The 19,183-nt window shown below is 41.5% G+C and overlaps 1 protein-coding gene across 6 annotated transcripts in view; it reads left to right on the top strand.

Annotated features, from left to right (window-relative positions):
- Window positions 1-11,655, top strand: part of CTNND2 (catenin delta 2) — a 924,887-nt gene extending 913,232 nt beyond the window's left edge. For all 6 annotated transcript variants that reach the window (XM_053242882.1, XM_053242877.1, XM_053242879.1 and 3 more), the window contains 2 exons: window positions 7,064-7,137; window positions 10,386-11,655. In XM_053242882.1, coding sequence (XP_053098857.1) covers window positions 7,064-7,137; window positions 10,386-10,646 — 335 coding nt within the window. In that variant the 3' untranslated portion in view covers window positions 10,647-11,655. The remainder of the gene's footprint in view (window positions 1-7,063; window positions 7,138-10,385) is intronic.
- The last annotated feature ends 7,528 nt before the right edge of the window (window positions 11,656-19,183 follow it).

Raw genomic sequence — 19,183 nt, 5'->3', positions numbered from 1 at the left:
AATTTAAAACCACAGTCAAATTAAAAAGCTTGGGTGAAAAAAATGAGTCTGTAGGGACTTATAAAAAGTTGTCAGAGATAGGGAGGCTCTTATTTCATTAGGGAGTGCATGCCAGAGGCTTGGAGCAGCAAGAGAGAAGGCCTGTCCCTGCATTGCCACCAGACAAGCTGCTGGCAACGGCATGCAACCCTCTCAGGATGATCTCAATGGGCGGTGGGGCTCATGGCGAAGAAGACATTTTCTTAAATATCTAGGGCCTAAGCTGTTTAGGACTTTATAAGTTATAACCTATGGTTGTAGAACAGGAGATGCTATTCTCCTCCCTGAGATTCTATCCATTTGATGGGCTGAGCCTCATTAGACTTGGACTACTACCACACTGAAGTTCACGATTACCTCTGGTGGTAGTTGCTTCAAGTAGTTCAGCTATTCCCAAATCCAACTATTTCTGGTGGTGGTTGCTTAATAAGGTTGTAGTCTACTGTTCATCCAGCAATATGCTGACTCGCCTTCCACATAGTACAATGTTATCTTTTGAACACATTCTATATCAACCTAAAGCAGGGCTGCATCCTGCAGATGTTCGAGTACAGCTCCCATCATCCCTGACTATTGGCCACTGTAGCCAAGGATGAGGCGAGCTGTATTCCAGCAGCAGCTGGGGGACCGAAGTTGTGCAGCCCTGACCTAAAGCCCAAGCCTCACAGTACACCGACACAGTGGTGGTTTTTTGCTTTAGCTTAAATAGCTGCATGAGAGAGATCAGGATTGAGACTGTAATGCATGGGGAAAGTTATTTGACCTTTCCCCCCTCTCACTGCAGTCCTGATGAAAATGGCACCCTGAAGCTACTTTTAGCCAATTGGAGCTTCCCTCCTAGAGCTGATAGCAGCTTGCTGGGGGTATTTTCAGTGGGACTGTGATGCTAAGGGAAAGTGATAAACACACCAAACCTTGTACACCTCAGCCTTGATCCCACGTCCCACCCACCCCCAACCAAGCAGCTGCTGTTTAAGCAATAAAACACACACACAGGGCTGAGTTACATGTTCAGTAGAACACATAGTTTGGCCCTAAATAGAAAATAGTAGAGAGCTAGAAGTATGTTGCACAGCTTCATTAGACTTTCTGGTTGTGCACACTACTGATTTTAAATTGAAAGGATTCATTTTTCAATATGAATCCCAGAACTCGCAGTCTGGGAGTACTTCTGGAGTCACACCTCTCCCTGGTTTCTCAGGTTGAGGCGGTGGCCAGGGGTGGCCAGCTGCACCCGTTTCTCGAGATCAGTGACTTCAAAACAGTGGTACATCAGTTGGTAACCTCCAGACTTGACTTCTGTAATGCTCTCTACATGGGACTGCCTTTGTATGTAGTCCGGAAACTTCAGTTGGTTCAGAATGCGGCAGCCAGGTTGGTTTCTGGTTCATCTCGGAGAGACCACGTTACTGCTTTACTGATGGAGCTACACTGGCTGTCAATAGGTTTCCGGACAAAATACAAAGTGCTAGTTATAACTTATAAATCCCTAAATGGCTTAGGCCCTGGGTATTTAAGAGACCGTCTTCTTCACTATGAGCCCCACCACCCGTTGGGGTCATCTGAGGAGGCCCGTCTCCAGTTACCGCCAACTCGTTTGATGGCTACACAGAGACTGGCCTTCTCGGTTGCTGCCCCAAGATTGTGGAATGTGCTTCCTGCTGAGATATGATCCTCCCCATCTCTGGCAATCTTTTAAAAACTCCTGAAAACCCTTTTTTTTTTTTTTTTTTTGCCCAAGCTTTCTCAGCTTTTTAAATTTTTAGGTTTTAATTTCTGGTTTATTTTTGAATTGTTAAATTGTTTTAAGTTTTTGTATGTGCTTTTAACTTGTTTTATGCTATTTTTTACCACTCCGAGATGAAAGTTTGGGGCGGTGTACAAATTTGATAAATAAAATAAAATAAATACATTACAAATACTGCTGAAATGTGTGTTCTCCCACTCCAGTTTTTCCCAAACTGTGTTTGTTAAGGAGCCCCTCCCAAACAAACAAATCCTTGATGGAGAAATAACTGCATGTGGCTAAGTTATGTTCACATAAGTAATGGACAGTGGGGACTTTTCTGTTACCTGACTATAGCTACATATAGAAACAGGTAAGAAAAGGTGTCCAGTGGAAAGTTTAACAAAAGTAGTAATAACTGTTTGACACATCTAATTCTATTTAATCCATATGGCTCTGCAGAACTTTGGATGGTGTTTCTTTACAATGTGATAATTAAGATTCTTTATGGCTCCAGGTGCCGCTTCTCTCAAGAGCTGCCATTTGAAACTTAGTATTCAACAGCAATGGTTTTGTTAGATTTGTTAGATTTACCATTCTGTGCATTCAGATGTTTACCAGATTTCATCTAGTGAAGACCAAGGTTGAAACAAAATGTAGAAGAACGACGAAATAGATCATAAAGCTACTGTGGCGCATATGATTCCTTCATTCTTCATTAGATTTTGACTCATCAGGAAATGCAAGAATCTGAAGAATCAGCAAAAAGACATCTTTTGCATTCTGAAGGTATTAAAAACGGGTTTGTGTTTGAGAATAAGGGTCACTTCCCACATTACATAATAGTGACCCAAGGCATGTCACAAAACATACACACAGCAAGAAGCCATAGCCAGTTCCAGCTTCCTGACTATTGTACCTGTATGATGCATGGGGAAAGGCCACTGATCAGTGGTAGAGGACATGCCTTGCACACAGAAGGTCCCAGGTTCAGTCTCGGGTAGGATTGGGAAAGACCCCTGCCTGAAACCCTGGACAGCCACTGCTAGCCACAGTAGATAATACAGACCTAGATCTACTAAAGGTCGGACTCAGTAGAAAGCAGCTTCATATGTTCTTATGCATGTCTTTGTCAAATTTTCACTTTGCATTTTTGGTGCACATGCGAAACATCTTCAATGAAAACTTAAATGTGTGGAACAGCAGTTAAATTTAAGTCATCTCAAACTGGACTCTGCTGCCATTCATGCTTTTGTATCATTCTTTCTAAAGTTCATGTGTTGAATATGGAGGACAGGAATGTATTTATCTGCTGCATGCACAACCATAGAGGCATTCTTGCTTGTCAGAATCTAATTTGACCACACAGATATCCTGCTATTTTGTTAAACTTGCACAAACAAGTTTAATAAATAAAAGGCACTTTGTTTTCCTATGTTTTTTAAAAACAGATTTTTATAGTGTGTGTGTTTCACTTTAACTACTGCATCTCTTCATACTTTTGACTCTTCTTTGTTGTTACTTCAGTGTTTCTTTGTTCATATTTGATTTCCCTTCCCCATCCCCTGTGTCCCCCGCCCCACCTTCATTTTGCCTGAGGTTCTCTCTCTCTCTGCCTCCTCCACACTTAATGCTTTTTATCTGGGTACAAACATTACTATGCAGCATTAGCCTCATTGTTGCCCTACCAGATGTTCAGCTTTGTATGAGCAATGAGCTAGGCAACCAAGCCAAAAGTAATGTGATCTGCAATCGTTGTGCTGTCTGATTGAGGACAGAGTTCACAAGTCTTGTTTGCTTTTTCAGGTTCCCTCAGCTGAGCTCAGGGCAAGTTGTTACCGTATCAAATGGAACATCAATGGAAGAGAAGGGCAAGAAAAAATGAAAGAGAAATTATTTTGTTTGTGTGTGAAACATATACATCACCTTGAAAAAGAACTTCGACAAGCATGAAAAGGAGACAAGATCAGCCAAACATAAAATAGTTCAATAAAGCATAATATAAAATCTCATATTTGTGAGCTTTTTCTTATCCCCTTAGATCACTTGTATTCCAGTATTCATTTGGGCTGACAGATGCACGTGACATATGGATCTGTGTGCCCAGAAACATAAGCATTTATGTAGCCATAAAGATTTCAGATACAAAACAATGCTCGAGATCATTAGAACTCGAGATCATTAGAATACAGAACTGAGGGAAGGCAGTTCAGAACATCTTTTCCCAGGTTTCAATAAGGGCTTATATGTAGTGTATATTGTAGGGGAAATGTAATATGTAATGGTAGTGAGGCACTGTTGTCCAAGCTGCAGGTCACCTCTCTGTTCCATTTTCCCACACTAGACATAGCGAGGGCAAGAAGCCCTGTTAGAAGGACTCCCAGCAGGAGTAGAAGGGGGATGAGAGGAGGAGTTCTGAGTAGATGATGTGGGGAAGACAAGGAGGAAGAAGCAACAGCTGGGACCATTAACTCCCCCATGATGGGGGAGGCCCAGCAGCTGCACTCTCAAGGAAGCGAGGTGAGAAATAAGCAAGCACATCTAATTCACTGCCACTGGCTCATCTGCCCAATGATGTCAAGGAAGCAGGCAAATGGAGACTGATGAACTCTGAGAGCCACAGCAACACCATGCTATTTTTATTTTTATTTTTATTTTTTTCATATTTCTACACTGGCCAACGTGTGCATTTCTGGGTGGTTTACATAATGTGTAGACATTTTAAAACCACCACACCACTGAAATAAGTAAAAGATTAACAATAACCGCTCGGTCTGCTCCCCTTCCGGACTTCCGAGCCCCGGAGGCGGAGGGGCGGTCTACCCGCTGGGTCCCGCGCGGGTAGACCGGGCCTCCGCCCCGCACTCTGCCGCTCGAGCGGCGGGCGGAGGCCCGGTCTACCTCCGCTGGCTTCTGGGGCGGGTAGACCGGGCCTCCGACGGCCGGAGGCCCGGTCTACCTCCACAGCAGCCGGTGGCCTCCGGAGGCCCGGTCTACCTCCCTAGCCTTCTGGGGCGGGTAGACCGGGCCTCCGACGGCCGGAGGCCCGGTCTACCTCCACAGCAGCCGGTGGCCTCCGGAGGCCCGGTCTACCTCCCTAGCCTTCTGGGGTGGGTAGACCGGGCCTCCGACGGCCAGAGGCCCGGTCTACCTCCACAGCAGCCGGTGGCCTCCGGAGGCCCGGTCTACCTCCCTAGCCTTCTGGGCCCGGTCTACCTCCCTAGATTCTTCGGAATTGAAAATGAGGGTGAGCTGCGCATCTGTGGACAAACTGAAGGGGAGATGTACTGGACTCCTGGGCCAGACCCGCCTCCAAGATCCCACCATCAGAACAACAAAGAGAGAGGCAAAATAAATAAATAAATTACTGACTCCACTGGCTACACGATACCCACTATGAACAAGAGGATCTGTCCAAGCATATGAATTAGAGCTGCGAACACAGACTGATTTGTAATACTCTTTCCTTTGCAGTGGGCTTAATAAGGAGCCTCCCCTGATGCCTGCCTATAGAGATGAACTTGGTCAAGCTAAACATATACCATCTACAATTTTCTCCAAAAAAACACACCTGATTGCACAGCAATGATAAAGATGGTGGAATATGTCAGATCCTGTGGAAGCCAAGTTTAAGAAGCGGACATGTGTTTCTTCCTGCCATGTGAACTTATGAGACTGTTTACAAAAGCATCAAGATAGCATTTCCACAGCCAATGAAAAATATTAGGAATGGTTTTAGTCAATGATCTCTCCTTGAAATAATACATCTTTTCTAAAACTGCAGTTGAAAGTTATCAAGAGCATTCCCTACAAGAGGGAAATTATACAATATAACTACTTTTATCAATCGGCACCCAATAAAATAGGAGGAACAAGATTCTTATGGTACTCCTCGTCATAAGCAATCACGGGGCTGTACAAATGTTATGAAAAGTATCGGAGAAAATGATTAGTCTTCTCAGCAAACATAGTTGGTGGAATATACTCCTGGCCATCGTTTCAAATGAAAAGTCCAGGTGTAAGGAGTGAATCCAGAAGCACCCAAAGATGATGAATCTGAGCAACCAGTGGAGGCTGAAAACTCTTAGTGATTTGTGATGGGCAAGCTTCCCTCTTCACTCTCCAGATTCAGAATGGACTCAGGAAAAACTGTTTCTCAAAATTATTTGTTTTCACGACCATTCTGAAGTTTGGGGCTCCATAAGAGCTCCCAGTTATGGCTGCAATTATGTAATCACAACAGAGAATGAAGATCTTCTCTCTCCACCCTCTGTCTTTCATACAAACATGACATCAAGAATTTTGGAAATGATATCTTCCATGATTCCTAGGAGCACTGTTACCATATGAAATAACTGAGGCTGTAGTGGCCACACCACATAGGGCCATTACCGTCACGGTTTTTTCCATGGGGAGGAGGATATAATCTCAATCCAGATTTCTGCACAGCCTTATAATTTGGCCTCACATGATAGGGTTGCCAGGTGAGGTTGAATCCAAAGAAGACCTAATGAACAAACCTGGTTATTTGAGAGAGTCAAATTACCAACAGCTATAGTATGATTAAGAGTGTTTTGTTTTCAATTTGTAGTAGGAAATGTGTAATTATAATTTAACATTGCTATACCATTTCTGACTAGTGGATGGTAAATGAATGGTACCACATTCATTTGTGGTAATGAATTTCATGCTTTGAATTATGTGCTTTGTGAAGAAATGCTACCTGCTTTTCTGTCCTGCCAATCAATCAATTTCATTGGATGATTCCAAATTAAAGTATTAGAGAGGAAGATAACTCTATCCACACTATAATCACAACATAGTTTTATAAAGCACTGTCATGTCCCCACTTAGTTGTCTTTTTTGTAAACTAAAAATGCCCCAGTAGTGAAGTGTTCTCAGTTAACATTAACTCAAATATTGTGGTTCCATCGTGGAATGTGGTAAGCATGTGGCTACATCATAAGTAAATGTGTATGGTTCAGCATGTAACAATTCCTTACACTTTCTATACTATGTGACATTGCTTTAAGCCCCTTTGCCTTTCCTTGCAGGAAGATGTTCCAGCCCCTTGATCATTTATTTTTGCTGTGCTTTTCCACATCTATTCCAGCTCTATAACATTCTTTTTGAGAATGAGATGTATACAGCATTCAAAATGTGGTTGCATCATTTACTGCTATAAAAGACATTGTAATACTTGCTGGTTTAATCACAAACTTGCCTTTTCCTCACTACTGATAACACAGACCTGATACTCTTTTGAAAACACAGTTCTGTTTTTTATCCCACCTTTAGCTCAGAACACTGGAATCTCTACTTTGTACAGAAATTCTTATGGTGCACCTGCTGAAGATATTAAACACAACCAGGTAGGTACCAGAGCAATCTAAATTGCTTTTCCAAGTAGAATATCTAGAAGCTATAGACTTTCTGTCCCTGTATGAATTATGTACATAGGCCATGGGAAGGGAGCAAGTTGCCTTTTGACCTCTTGGAACTTGCAAGACACCTTTCTGTAGTTATTGCAGACTCTTGCTAGAATCCCAGTAGGCATGATTGCAAAAAATGTTCATATTTTTCACACTTGACATCACTTTGAAAAGAATACAAAATTAATGAGATTAAAGCCAACAATCTGGATGGCTTTAAGAGGGGTTTGGAAAACTTCATAAGGAGCGGTCTATGAATGGAGGATGGCCACCTCCAGCCTCAAAGGCAGGATGCCTCTGAGTACCAGTTGCAGGGGAGTAACAGCAGGAGAGAGGGCATGCCTTCAACTCCTGCTTGTGGGCTTCCAGAGGAATTTGGTGGGCCACTGTGTGAAACAGGATGCTGGACTAGATGGGCCTTGGGCCTGATCCAGCAGGGCTGTTCTTATGTTCTTAAATTAGTGTTGAAATTAAATTAAATTTGCCCAGCTACCTGGGCAAAGAGGCACCTTTTCAGTGTGGTAATTCTCTTTATTCATCAGGGGGAGAGTAACTGGCTCTATCCACCCCCAACACAGTACCTCCAGTGACTGTTGCTGGTGTCTATCATATGTTTCTTTTTAGATTGTGAGCCCTTTGGAGAAAGTATCCATTCTATTGATTGATTATTTCTCTTTGTAAACCACTTTGGAAACTTTTGTTGAAAAGTGGTATATAAATATTTTTTGTTGATTGTTTGTGTATAGGTTCCAGCACTGGAGCAAGCAGTTAATAATGAGATCATTTTTAATATAATGAATAGCTGAACTTTGCTTTCACTTTCTTTCTTTATTTCCTATAACCCCAGCAACCTATAATCAAATATTTAATCACTTCCTTTTGACAGTGCTTATGCAAAGAAAGAACAATACTATCTGGTAGCAATTATTGTTTGTAGTTGCTTACTTGGGAAAAAAATGTAATATCTGTAATAACCCTAGAATCATACATCTGAAGAACAATTTATTGCTGTACAATTTAGAAATTTCCCCAGTCTGCATAGTAAATATCAACATTTATTTACCCGTAAATTATTGAAATGAGGGTGAAATTCCACCATTTATTGTTATTGAGATATATCAATCAACACATTTATTTATTTGTAGCCAAGGCCATTGCAATCTTCCTGAGAGGTCATCACTAAATATCTGAAATATTTCTGGCAAGATGATACTTTTAGACATTTACCAACCTGCCATGGTAAATGACTGATAAATAGATGCCATCCTTTGCATGAAAAGGGTGGTACATAGGAAGCTGCCATATACTGAGTCAGACCATAGGTCCATCTAGCTCTGTATTGTCTACACAGACTGACAGCGGCTTCTCCAAGGTTGCAGGCAGGAATCTCTCTCAGCCCTATCTTGGAGAAGCCAGGGAGGGGACTTGGAACCTTCTGCTCTTCCCAGAGCGGCTCCATCCCTTAAGGGGAATATCTTACAGTGCTCACACATCAAGTCTCCCATTCATATGCAACCAGGGCAGACCCTGGTTAGTTAAGGGGACAAGTCATGCTTGCTACCACAAGACCAGCTCTCCTCTCCTAACATCTTTGTTATTTGCCAAAGATACTTGGTCTCAGTTAAGGGTAAGAATTTTTAATTACCACCATCCTGCCCCCCCCCAAAAGGTTTCTGACATTTTCTGTAACATCACTTTATGAAAAGATAATAGAAGATGCTTCTCTTCTGCTTGGTTTCATTTGACCTTACTGAATGGAAGGAATGTGTATGTACGTGTATGTACATGCATGTGTAAGGAAGAAAATTAATATAGAAATTTATATTTGTAAGTGTACTTATTGTGAAACAATGTTCCTGTGTGGAAGTGCCATTTTTTAATGTGATCTACTGACTACCATATAATTGGGAATGGCCTCTTAAAAGTCTCCTCACCTGGATTCTATAAAATTGGGCCTCTTAGGCTAAAATTCTCAGTTCTACATGTCTAAAGTTTCTCTGGGGCTTCTCAAAATGAAAACCTCCAGGTAAACCACACCTCTGTTAATATGCAGGGCTTCTAAAGGTCTTTAGCAACTACTCAGAAGTCTAAAAAATCCAATCATTGTTTCTAGTTTGCTGCCTGAATGAGTGGGGTGGGAGAAAGGTAGCAATGTAAGAGTACAACTCCTTAACTCCATTCACCAAAGGTCATCAGATGCCTAAATATCATTGTGCTTTTGGTGTTCCTACCATTCAATAAAGGTAAAGTGTGCCATCAAGTCGATTTCGACTCCTGGCGCCCACAGAGCCCTGTGGTTTTCTTTTGGTAGAATACAGAAGGGGTTTACCATTGCCTCTTCCTGTGCAATATGAGATGATGCCTTTCAACATCTTCCTATATTGCTACTGCCCGATATGGCAAACATACCACCGGGGATTTGAACCGGCAACCTTCTGCTTGTTAGTCAAGCATTTCCCCGCTGCGCCATTACTTTGCAAATATCTATTGGTAGTTCACTTTTCATGCTGCCTTAAATGTAGCTTGAACACACATCAGAACCTTTTGGAAAGCCGTATGAGGTATTTCCCATTAACATCTGATTTATTGTTTGTTTAAAATATTTCTATACTGCCCAAAACATGCATCTCTGGGCAGTTTACAATGAAAATAATTTAAAACATCAAATCAATTAACAATCAAAATCATTTAAAACATTTAAAAAAGTAAAACATTTAAATCCCAGTATTAAAAAAAATTAAAACTATAAATCTAATTAAAAGCCTGGGTGAATAAGTGTGTCTTCAGAGATTTTTTTTTTTTAAAAATGCTAGAGATGGGGAGGCACATGATTAGGGGACCCAGATGGGACTCTGGCTAAAAGACACTTATTTCAAGGATCTTAGCCACAAGTTGTCAAAGCCTTTTCTCAAAGAGATGGATAAAACAAAACATCTCTTAGGGGGTGCAATAATAAATGCAAATGCAAATGTAAAACAATCATTTTGAAAAGAGAAAGCAAAGCAGAGGAATTAATTCAGGAGGACTGTGAGCTGTTTTACGTGGCTGCTGAGATGCTGGAAGCATTCATATTGCCAGTCTAATAAGCAGCACTGAAGTGGAACCAGAATGTCTGCATCCTAAATGGCAGTTTGTTTCCCATCATAACATTCTTACCTAACAAGCTGAGGATGTTGTTCTGTTGACAGGTTTCAACACAGCCAGTTCCACAGGAGCCCAGTAGAAAGGATTACGAACCATATCAGCCATTTCAGAATTCAACAAGAAACTATGATGAGTCCTTCTTTGAGGACCAAGTGCATCACCGCCCGCCTGCAAGCGAGTACAATATGCATCTGGGACTCAAGTCCACCGGCAACTACGTCGACTTCTATTCAGCTGCTCGGCCCTACAGTGAACTCAATTATGAAACAAGCCACTATCCAGCATCTCCAGATTCCTGGGTTTGAGATTTGGGCAAGAAGGGGGGGAAAAGCTCCAGGGACTGTGCATGTGCATGCATACCACGAGACATTCTTTTCCTGCAAATTTAGTTTGTTAAAGCCTGTTCCATAGGAAGGCCCTGATAATCAGTATGGAAAATTTAAAATACTTGTAGATGGCTAAAAGAATTGGAAGCTTGAGCACGGAAGTCAGTAGGAAGGGGAGAAGTGTGTATCTATTTCTGTATCTATATTATCTTGTCTCTGTATATATAGATATAGAAATATATTGTGTGGGGCAGCTTTACAGTTGACCTTGTATGTAGAGTTTAAAACAAATAGTGCTGTACACTGAATGTGGCTGAAAGAAATGGGGGAGGTGCAACCGCTGAAGTGGGTCCAGAGTTAAGCACAAGACAACGAACAGTTTACATACCTTATGGGGGACAGCTTCTCACACTTTGTTTACTCTCCTCATCCATTGTGAAACTAGGCTTCAAGTTGCATTTGGGGTTTCCTCTGTACAGCAAGATGTTTCTTGCCTTTTGTTAATGCATTGTTGTAAAGTATTTGATGTACATTACAGATTTAAAGAGAGAGAGAGAGAGAGAGAAGTGCATTGTGTATATTACACCAATGCCACAGTGTTTCTTCATCTATGGTTCTAAATATTGCTTCAATTTCAAAACTTTGAAATATGTATGAATTTCCAGGGGGGCGGGGGGATGGGTTGTTTTTCTTTCTTTCTTTTTCTTCTTTTATTTTCCCCAGTGCGTTTTAACAAGAGAAAACAAAAATGGAATATTTAGCAGTATTGTTCGTTCTGATATGTGAATTTGTTTGTGGCAACTAAAAAAAAAAAAGGCATTAAGCAGTTTCTGACAATTAACATTCATCATTCCACACTCCTTGTCAATGAAGTGCTTTTTCACTGCCTAAAATTTTAGATGTAGATATTTGAAATAGATTTTTTCATTTATACCAGTTTTCTTTATGATACAGTGTTAAAAGAAAATAAATTACAATTGATCTGTCATCCATATTTGCTAAGAATGTCTATTTCCAATAATCTTTCATCAAAATACACATTCTTGCTTGTGTGTGTATGTGTGTGTGTTTGTCCCCATGTATGCATAATATCCTGTGTGTATGTTCGTGCAACATAAGCAGTCTCATCTCAGTGTTGCCAGACGTGCACAAATTCTCATATGTATGAGAATCTGGTGGCTTCTAGATGAGGTATGAGATCTTTTGTATTCATGTATGTAAATACACAAGAATTTGGACTTGCCCAGCGAAGCACTTATTTTTGTACTGTGTTTGCGAAGGCAGCATGGTAGCGGTTCTTAGAACCTTTCGACACAAGTGTGAGTGGAAGAATGTGCTGGATGGTTGGAGAGGAAGAGGTTTTTTCTTCTCTAATACAGTTGATACTCCGGGGACTGGGGGGGGGCAGTGGCTTGCTGTACATCTCCTCCCCCTTACAGCAGCACTAGAGTATGGAGATAGCACTCCTTTCTCTCTCAGTTTGTCTAATATGCCACTTCTCTCTGGTAGTATCACTAAGGAAAAGGACTGGGCAAGGCAGGGGTTTTACCACAGAGTGGCGGCGGGGTGCTATATCCCTTTAAATTAGGTATTCGGTTAGGTGTGAAGGGTAGCAGATATTCCTTAGGTCACCATTGCCTAACATGAGAAATTGCTGAGCAGTGGAAGCTGTGTTCTTCCTCGGCAAAATGTCATATGGTGCTGCCATGAGATCTTTTTTATCAAGGTAGTGCATGAGTAGGCTAAGGCTGGAGGTTTTTTCTCTCTTTTCCTCCCCACCCCCACCCCTATATGAGAGTTCTGTTTAAAATATCAGTCATTTCAAGACATTGGTATGAGGATTCAAAATTGACAATCTGGCAACACTGTTCCATCTTTGCTTAATTTGTTCAGACTTTTTCCCCTACAGTGGGAACTCGATTCTGTACTTACTTTCTCTTACGTGAGCTGACCATGAGTGACTCACATGATTACCCAGTTAAAAGCAGAATTAGAGTAGCTTGTTTTTTCATCATGAGTGGCATTCCCTTTAAGATTTATTCCACTAATTTCCCCATAAAAGAAGGAAAATCTTAGTTCCTACAAGCTCCATTACGTGTGGAGAAGTTCTAGTTTACATATTGGGAGCTTTGGTGTGAGAAAGAGTTTCCCCTTTTATGTCAGTATCATGAAAATCTATTCCTAGAAAGGCTTGTGCAGAGCTTTACCAGACAATTAAGTGCTTAGAGCAGATCTTGTTCATGTGGAGTTCTATGCATACTGTGGGAGCCTATGGAGCTGTGTATTATCAATCAGATTAACAGTCATAAGTGCAAACTGACACTTTGGGATCATCTACTATAGTACTAGTGTCTTGTATTCATTCACACCCGACTCCCCAGAGGAAGGCAGAATGTAATACCACAGCAAGCCAATCTAGTAGACTCTTCTGGCCAGGGAAGAAACAAAGCATGTAGAATTTCACTGGGAGATTTAAATAGTAAATTGGTTTTTAATCAAGATCCGGTCCCATCACTAAAAAAGGGGGGGGCATAGTAAACATCAAACACTTCTGTACATTTTAAAATGAGGTATTATGTAATTAATGGAAGACATTTTTTTGAAAATGTGCAACAGAGGAAGCAGGGGGCGGGGAGAATTATTGGTAAGTATATCACCACCACCACCACCACACTATTATGGTTTCACATTGTATTATATCCATTATCATTCACCTAGTGATGCAATGCACAGCCTTCACGCAATCAGACTGCAGTGACTGTAGTTCAACATGTAACACCAGCAGTGTCCTAGATGTGGCACAGAATGTAAAAGAAACATGATCTTTGCCCAGAGAGATAAAATACAGTAATCCTTATTTAGCTGAGTAGCTTAAAACATATTGAAAATCTTAGGAAAATCTGGATGTTCAGATTTATAAGAAGTTATATTACTAATTGCTACATGTTATGGTGTCAAGAAGCTAGATGGGCAATAAAAAGAATCTGGATTACTGCAAGTTTCTAGTAGCTGATGGACAGGTAATGAAATTTGTGATGGGGGATTCTCCCATCACTAGAATTTGTCATGCCTAGGCTTCAGGCTAAACACTGTTTTAAGAAACAAATGTGCTTCTTTCTTATCATCAATAATAGTTTCAGCCTTGCCTGATCTTTATCACAGAGATAAGAACATATTTCAGAATTGTTATCTGTATTAGAGCAGAAATAAATGGACACAGAGGTATATATTGTAATGTAGACATGGTTTGTCAGTGATTTAGCGCTATAGTTAACTCTTTCAGGCACACCTTTCCAATGTATGTTGAGCACCCTTTTCTTCCCTTGCAGTAAACTGGAAAAAAACATGTGAAAAATCTGAAGGGAGGAAAGGGCACAGAGAGGCATGTGTATATAGAGGCAAATATATACACAAGGTTTTAGACACAGGTGGTTCATATTTTCTTTATTAGCTGAACTGAAAATTAAATGTGCACTTATTTAAACAAAATATATGCGTTATCAGAATTCTCAAGAATGTTTAAAAAAAACAAATGTCAATTAAAATTGATCTTTGACACCTGACATATTACTGTCTTTGGTAGCGTTTCACGTGCTGGCCAAACAGATTTTGATTTGACCTATGGTTCATAAGATGGAAATTAGCTTTGATGCAGGGTTTTAATGTCTGTTCAGATGTTGCAATGGTAATGTCACACACTTCCCCTGAAAAGCCCATGCAGTGAGTTCATGCACACAGCAGTGATCAGACCCTCTCTAGTTCCAAAGGCAACTCCTACTTCTGCCATGCTGCCTGGCAGCCTGCCCCAGAAATCCAGGGGAATTTAAAAAGCAGTCTTCAACATAGTACAAGGAGCTGCTGTGTGTAGCAAAAGCAAGCTCTTACACTATAGGAGGTATTAAGACATCAGTCTTCTGCCCCATCACCTCAAAAATGGGGCAAAGCTATAGGGAGGTCACAGAGTGGGTTCAGCTCTCCACCCCATCACTTCCCCATAGCTTTGCCAATCACCCAAGCCCTTATGTCCCAGCTGAGATAACTTGCAGTGTCACGGTTCCGCTCAGAAGAAAAGTACCTGGGAGGGACAACTACAAGTTGCTAAGCCAGAGGTAGGGAGAGGATTTAGCACAGATAACAGAAGACTCAGGTTAGTAAACTGCTGTCAGGTCCTATTTAGTGAGACAAACATAAGCTTGACAGAGCAAGACAAGCATCGCCTAAAGTGATGCTTCTCAAGCTGTGCGTGTGGGCATCCTGCAATTCCTTGAAATTAATCAGGGACTCCTCTGTGAGGAGATTTGTTATGGGAGATGAGGTGCTTGGAAGACAGCATATCTTCTATTTCCAATCTTCCCGCATAATGCCCTGCCATAGGGGATTGTCATGCAGGTTGTCTGGTGTTACAGCTAGGGCTGTGACAGCAGAACTCCATGTGGAATGAGTACAGGGCCTTGAATGTGCCCAGAATTCTCTGCAACTCCACAGAAGATACCCAAGGTTCCCTTCCAGTTAAATAAAGGAGGGGAAGTGTTACTGAGTGTAGGAAGTTTGAAAACTACTGGCCTAAAGACAACACTACTTGGGGAGGTTGACCTTATCAGATCTTTTGGGTGACTTAATAGAAGATCTCTGATAACTAAAATAATACATAGGAAGCTGCCACATACTGAGTCAGACCATTGGTCTATCTAGTTCAGTATTGTCTTCACAGACTGGGAGCAGCCAAGGTTGCAGGCAGCCAAGGTTGCAGGCAGGAATCTCTCTCAGCCCTACCTTGGAGATGCCAGAGAGGGAACTTGGAACCTAGATGCGCTTACATCATCAATAAAGGATGATGGAGAATAGTTGTAGAATGCATGAATTCTGGAAGAGAACAGACGACGACATATACTTGTAAAAATATGGATGTTTTAAAGAAGAGACTATGAGCCCTTTCTCACACTCACGTGAGAGGGCTTCGGAGCAGATAGTGGGGAAGGCAGCCACCACAGCTCACTCTCCCCACAGACAATCTGACTGCCGGGTCTGGGAAGGTCAGGCTGCACTATCTGGCATGCCCAGATGCCTGGCAGCACAAAGGTGCAGGAGTTAGGACACATCATCCTGGCCCCCCAGAACTCCCAAGTCCATGGTGCACTGTGAGGATACCCCCAGCAACGAGCAGGTGCCTGTCAGTGTTGTAGCATTGTCTGAAAGCAGCCAGCACTGCATGGGATCTGAAACACAGGGCTAAGGGAGCACTTGCTCACTTAACCTCATTTAGGAGGGGGACTCCCTAGGCAAGTTTGCCACAGAAACGCAGCCACGAACAAGCACCATCCCAGCGGTTCTCCTGCTCAGCCAAGACCAGGCTTGGCTTTCTTAGCCCAGGCTTGGCTGTGCGTGAGAACAGCCTCTACATGGACATCAGTAAAAGGTCATGGGCTCTACTTTAGGGATCTGGGGATGGGGCCATAGCTCAGAGAGTCTGCTTTGCGTGCAGATGGCAGGGGCATAACTACTATTAGGCAAGGGGAGGCGGCTGCCTGGGGGGGGCCACGCCTCGAGGGGACCCCCAGAGGCAAGTCACATAACTATATATTGTGAAGAGTGTGTGTGTGTGTGTGTGTGTGTGTGTGTGTGTGTGTGTGTGTGTCAGCGAGGGGCCCATTTTAAAATTTTGTCTCTGGGCCCACTCCAGCTTTGTTATGCCCCTGGCAGATGGTCCCGGGTTCAATTCCTGGCATCTCCAGCTAGGGGCTGAAACTTTGTAGAGCTGCTGTCATCAATGTAGGCAATACTTAGCTAGACAAACCAATGGTATAAGACAGCTTCCAGGGTTCCTATAAGTCATGTCAAACCAGGCTCAACTAGGTAACTTTATAGTCTATGGTTCGTATGCCTGAAAAAGTCAAGAGTGCAGCATAAAATTGTTGGCTTCCAATTCCCCACTCCATTGTTGTCCTTCAGTAGCAAATACAGCAGCTGACATCCTAACGAAGCACTTGCATAAAGAGCAAAGTTGCACTACCACAAGAAGATCACATCATTTCACTTTTAAAATCCAGGTATTCATGCAAGTGGGCAAGAATACCATTTAATACAAAGCAGCAGTGCCATAGTTGTGCACTATTGCACAAGTGCAAGCATGCTTGCAGTAGTGCAACACTAGTTCCAAATGCAGGCTCCAGACCTTACACAACAGCTTTGCACTAGCACACCATGTCCTTATGCAAGTGTGTCGTTAGTCAAGTCAGGCAGCCACTAATTGTCATCTCTCTGTCATGAGTCTTGGGACTCCAGTGAGTTACCAAATCATGCTTGAAGCTGGGCAGAGCTCCAAACATCCTAATATTTAGAAGAAACTTTTTTAAAATAGAAAAAAAAGTTATCAATTCTTGTTTTCTTCAGTGATGCAATAGCCCACACAGAAAGAAAAATTTATATATATAAAAATAACATGTATTTGCTGTACTGTAAAGATGTCAGATTTTTAAAACAAACTTCATACTATTCTGATCAACTGTGTAGATCTCTATATAACTCATTATAGAACTCATTATTTTATTAAGATGCTGTTTATGGTCTGAAAGGAATGGTCAAAGTGTTATAATACTAACAAAACTGTACTACCATGAGCAATATCAAGCTTAAATAGTGGAAACTTCAAGAGTGAATTATTATTTAAACTATATTAACATCTTGGCAATGTATAAATACCCCAGCATTAAAATAAACATTGTCAAGTAAAAGACCAACTTTATATAGAAAAAGAATAGACTGACAACTCATTCATTGTACATGTTTCTGCCATGTACAAAAGCTAGCTCATACCAAGATAATAAATAAATCAATATCAATAAATCCTACTGTATTGTGGAAAACTGATGTTTGTAGTACAATGTGTGAAAAGTCAAAAGACAACCAATATTTGCAATATAGCAAGTTGTCAAAGCTTTGACATTGAAGAAATGCCACTTCCGATCACCAGGAATTTGGAACAAAAAAGCTGGCATAATGTGGTGGCTAAGAGTGTGATCCAGGAAGTCCACACACTTCCACATATCACTCTAGACAAGCCACTGTCTCTAAGCCTCAGTTTTCCCCCATCACATTCAATGTATTGAAATGTATAGGCTGCTTTTCAGCACAAGCCCCCAAAGTGGCATGTCATCATTGATAAAAAAAGAATGGGCAGCGTGACACTGGCTTGCCTTAGAGGTTGTTGTAAGAATTACTTATTGTATGTGACTCACTTTGAATACTTGGATTGTGGCTCATCTGTATGGAACATTTCGGTACAGCGATAAGTGTTTTAAGATTTCATTTATTTGATAAATATATGCCCATCCCACCCCGCCCTTCAACACACAAATATTTCCAGGTCAGCTGAAAATACTAGAGCACACTCAACTTTGTGTTGAATTGTAGCAATAGTAAGTTCAGTATCTCAATAATTATCATTAGTGTTTTCAGTTCAAAGAGCTCAAGATGGATAACAATGCTTCTCTCTAGAAGGTTGCTAACCACTGTGACAACATCTACCCTCTTGGCCCTGTGCCTATCTCCTAATCTTTTTAAATGAAAGACAGCCCAAATAAAAATATATTACAGATGTTTATTTGATGTTATATGGCTTTATTTGGCAAATATGCCATAGACCCCAACCTAGTTCCAACTTAAAGGATACCATGGGAATGATCAGCCAAGGCAATGAATGACACAGAGAAGGTTTTCTTAATTTGTCATGCTTATCTCAAATGGCTATCATACTACAAACATGCCTCTTTCTCATTTTTGATAATTTGCACTCTGTCTTTCAGCCGCCCTTCTGTGGGAGCTAGTTCCTCTCTGGCCAAGTTGTTCAGGGGCCAGGTCCTTTCCCATGTCTGGAGAGATTTTGTTGGTCCTAAATTTCCCAGCCTTCAGTTTCATAGGATTACCCCTGGTTCTAGATGACTCCCCATAGTTGCTTCTTTTCAAAACTAAAAAAGTCCCAGATGCTGTAACTCTGCCTCATAAGGAAGGTGCTCCAGGCTCCAGTCATCTTTGTTGTCCTCTTCTGCACCTTTCGCAGTTCTAAAATGTCTTCTTAAGATACAGTGACCAGAACTCAACACAGTACTCCAAATGTGGTTGCACTCTAGATTTGTATAAAGGCATTATAATATTAGCATTTAAAAAAAAAAAATTCAGGCCCCATCCTAATGATCCCTAGCATAGAATTTGCCTGTTTCACAGCTGTGCTGTGAATGAACACTTTCAACGAGCTGTCCACCACAACCCCAAGATCTCTCTCCTGATCAGTCACCGACAACTCAGACCCCATCCATGTATATGTGGAGCTAGGGTTTTTTAAACCCAATATGCTAGGTTTTTTAAAAACCCAATATGCAATATGCTTTACACTTGCTAACACTGAACTGCATTTGCATTTTTGTTGTCCACTCAGTCAGTTTAGAGAGATCCTTTTGGAGCTCTTTACGATCTTTTCTGAATTTCACTACCCTAAACAGTTCGTGTCATCTGCAGATTTG

This window comes from Hemicordylus capensis, chromosome 4, assembly GCF_027244095.1.
Source record: "Hemicordylus capensis ecotype Gifberg chromosome 4, rHemCap1.1.pri, whole genome shotgun sequence".
Taxonomy (NCBI): domain Eukaryota; kingdom Metazoa; phylum Chordata; class Lepidosauria; order Squamata; family Cordylidae; genus Hemicordylus; species Hemicordylus capensis.
The sequence above is the reverse complement of the archived record's forward strand: the minus strand, read 5'-3'. Positions and strand labels throughout refer to the sequence as shown.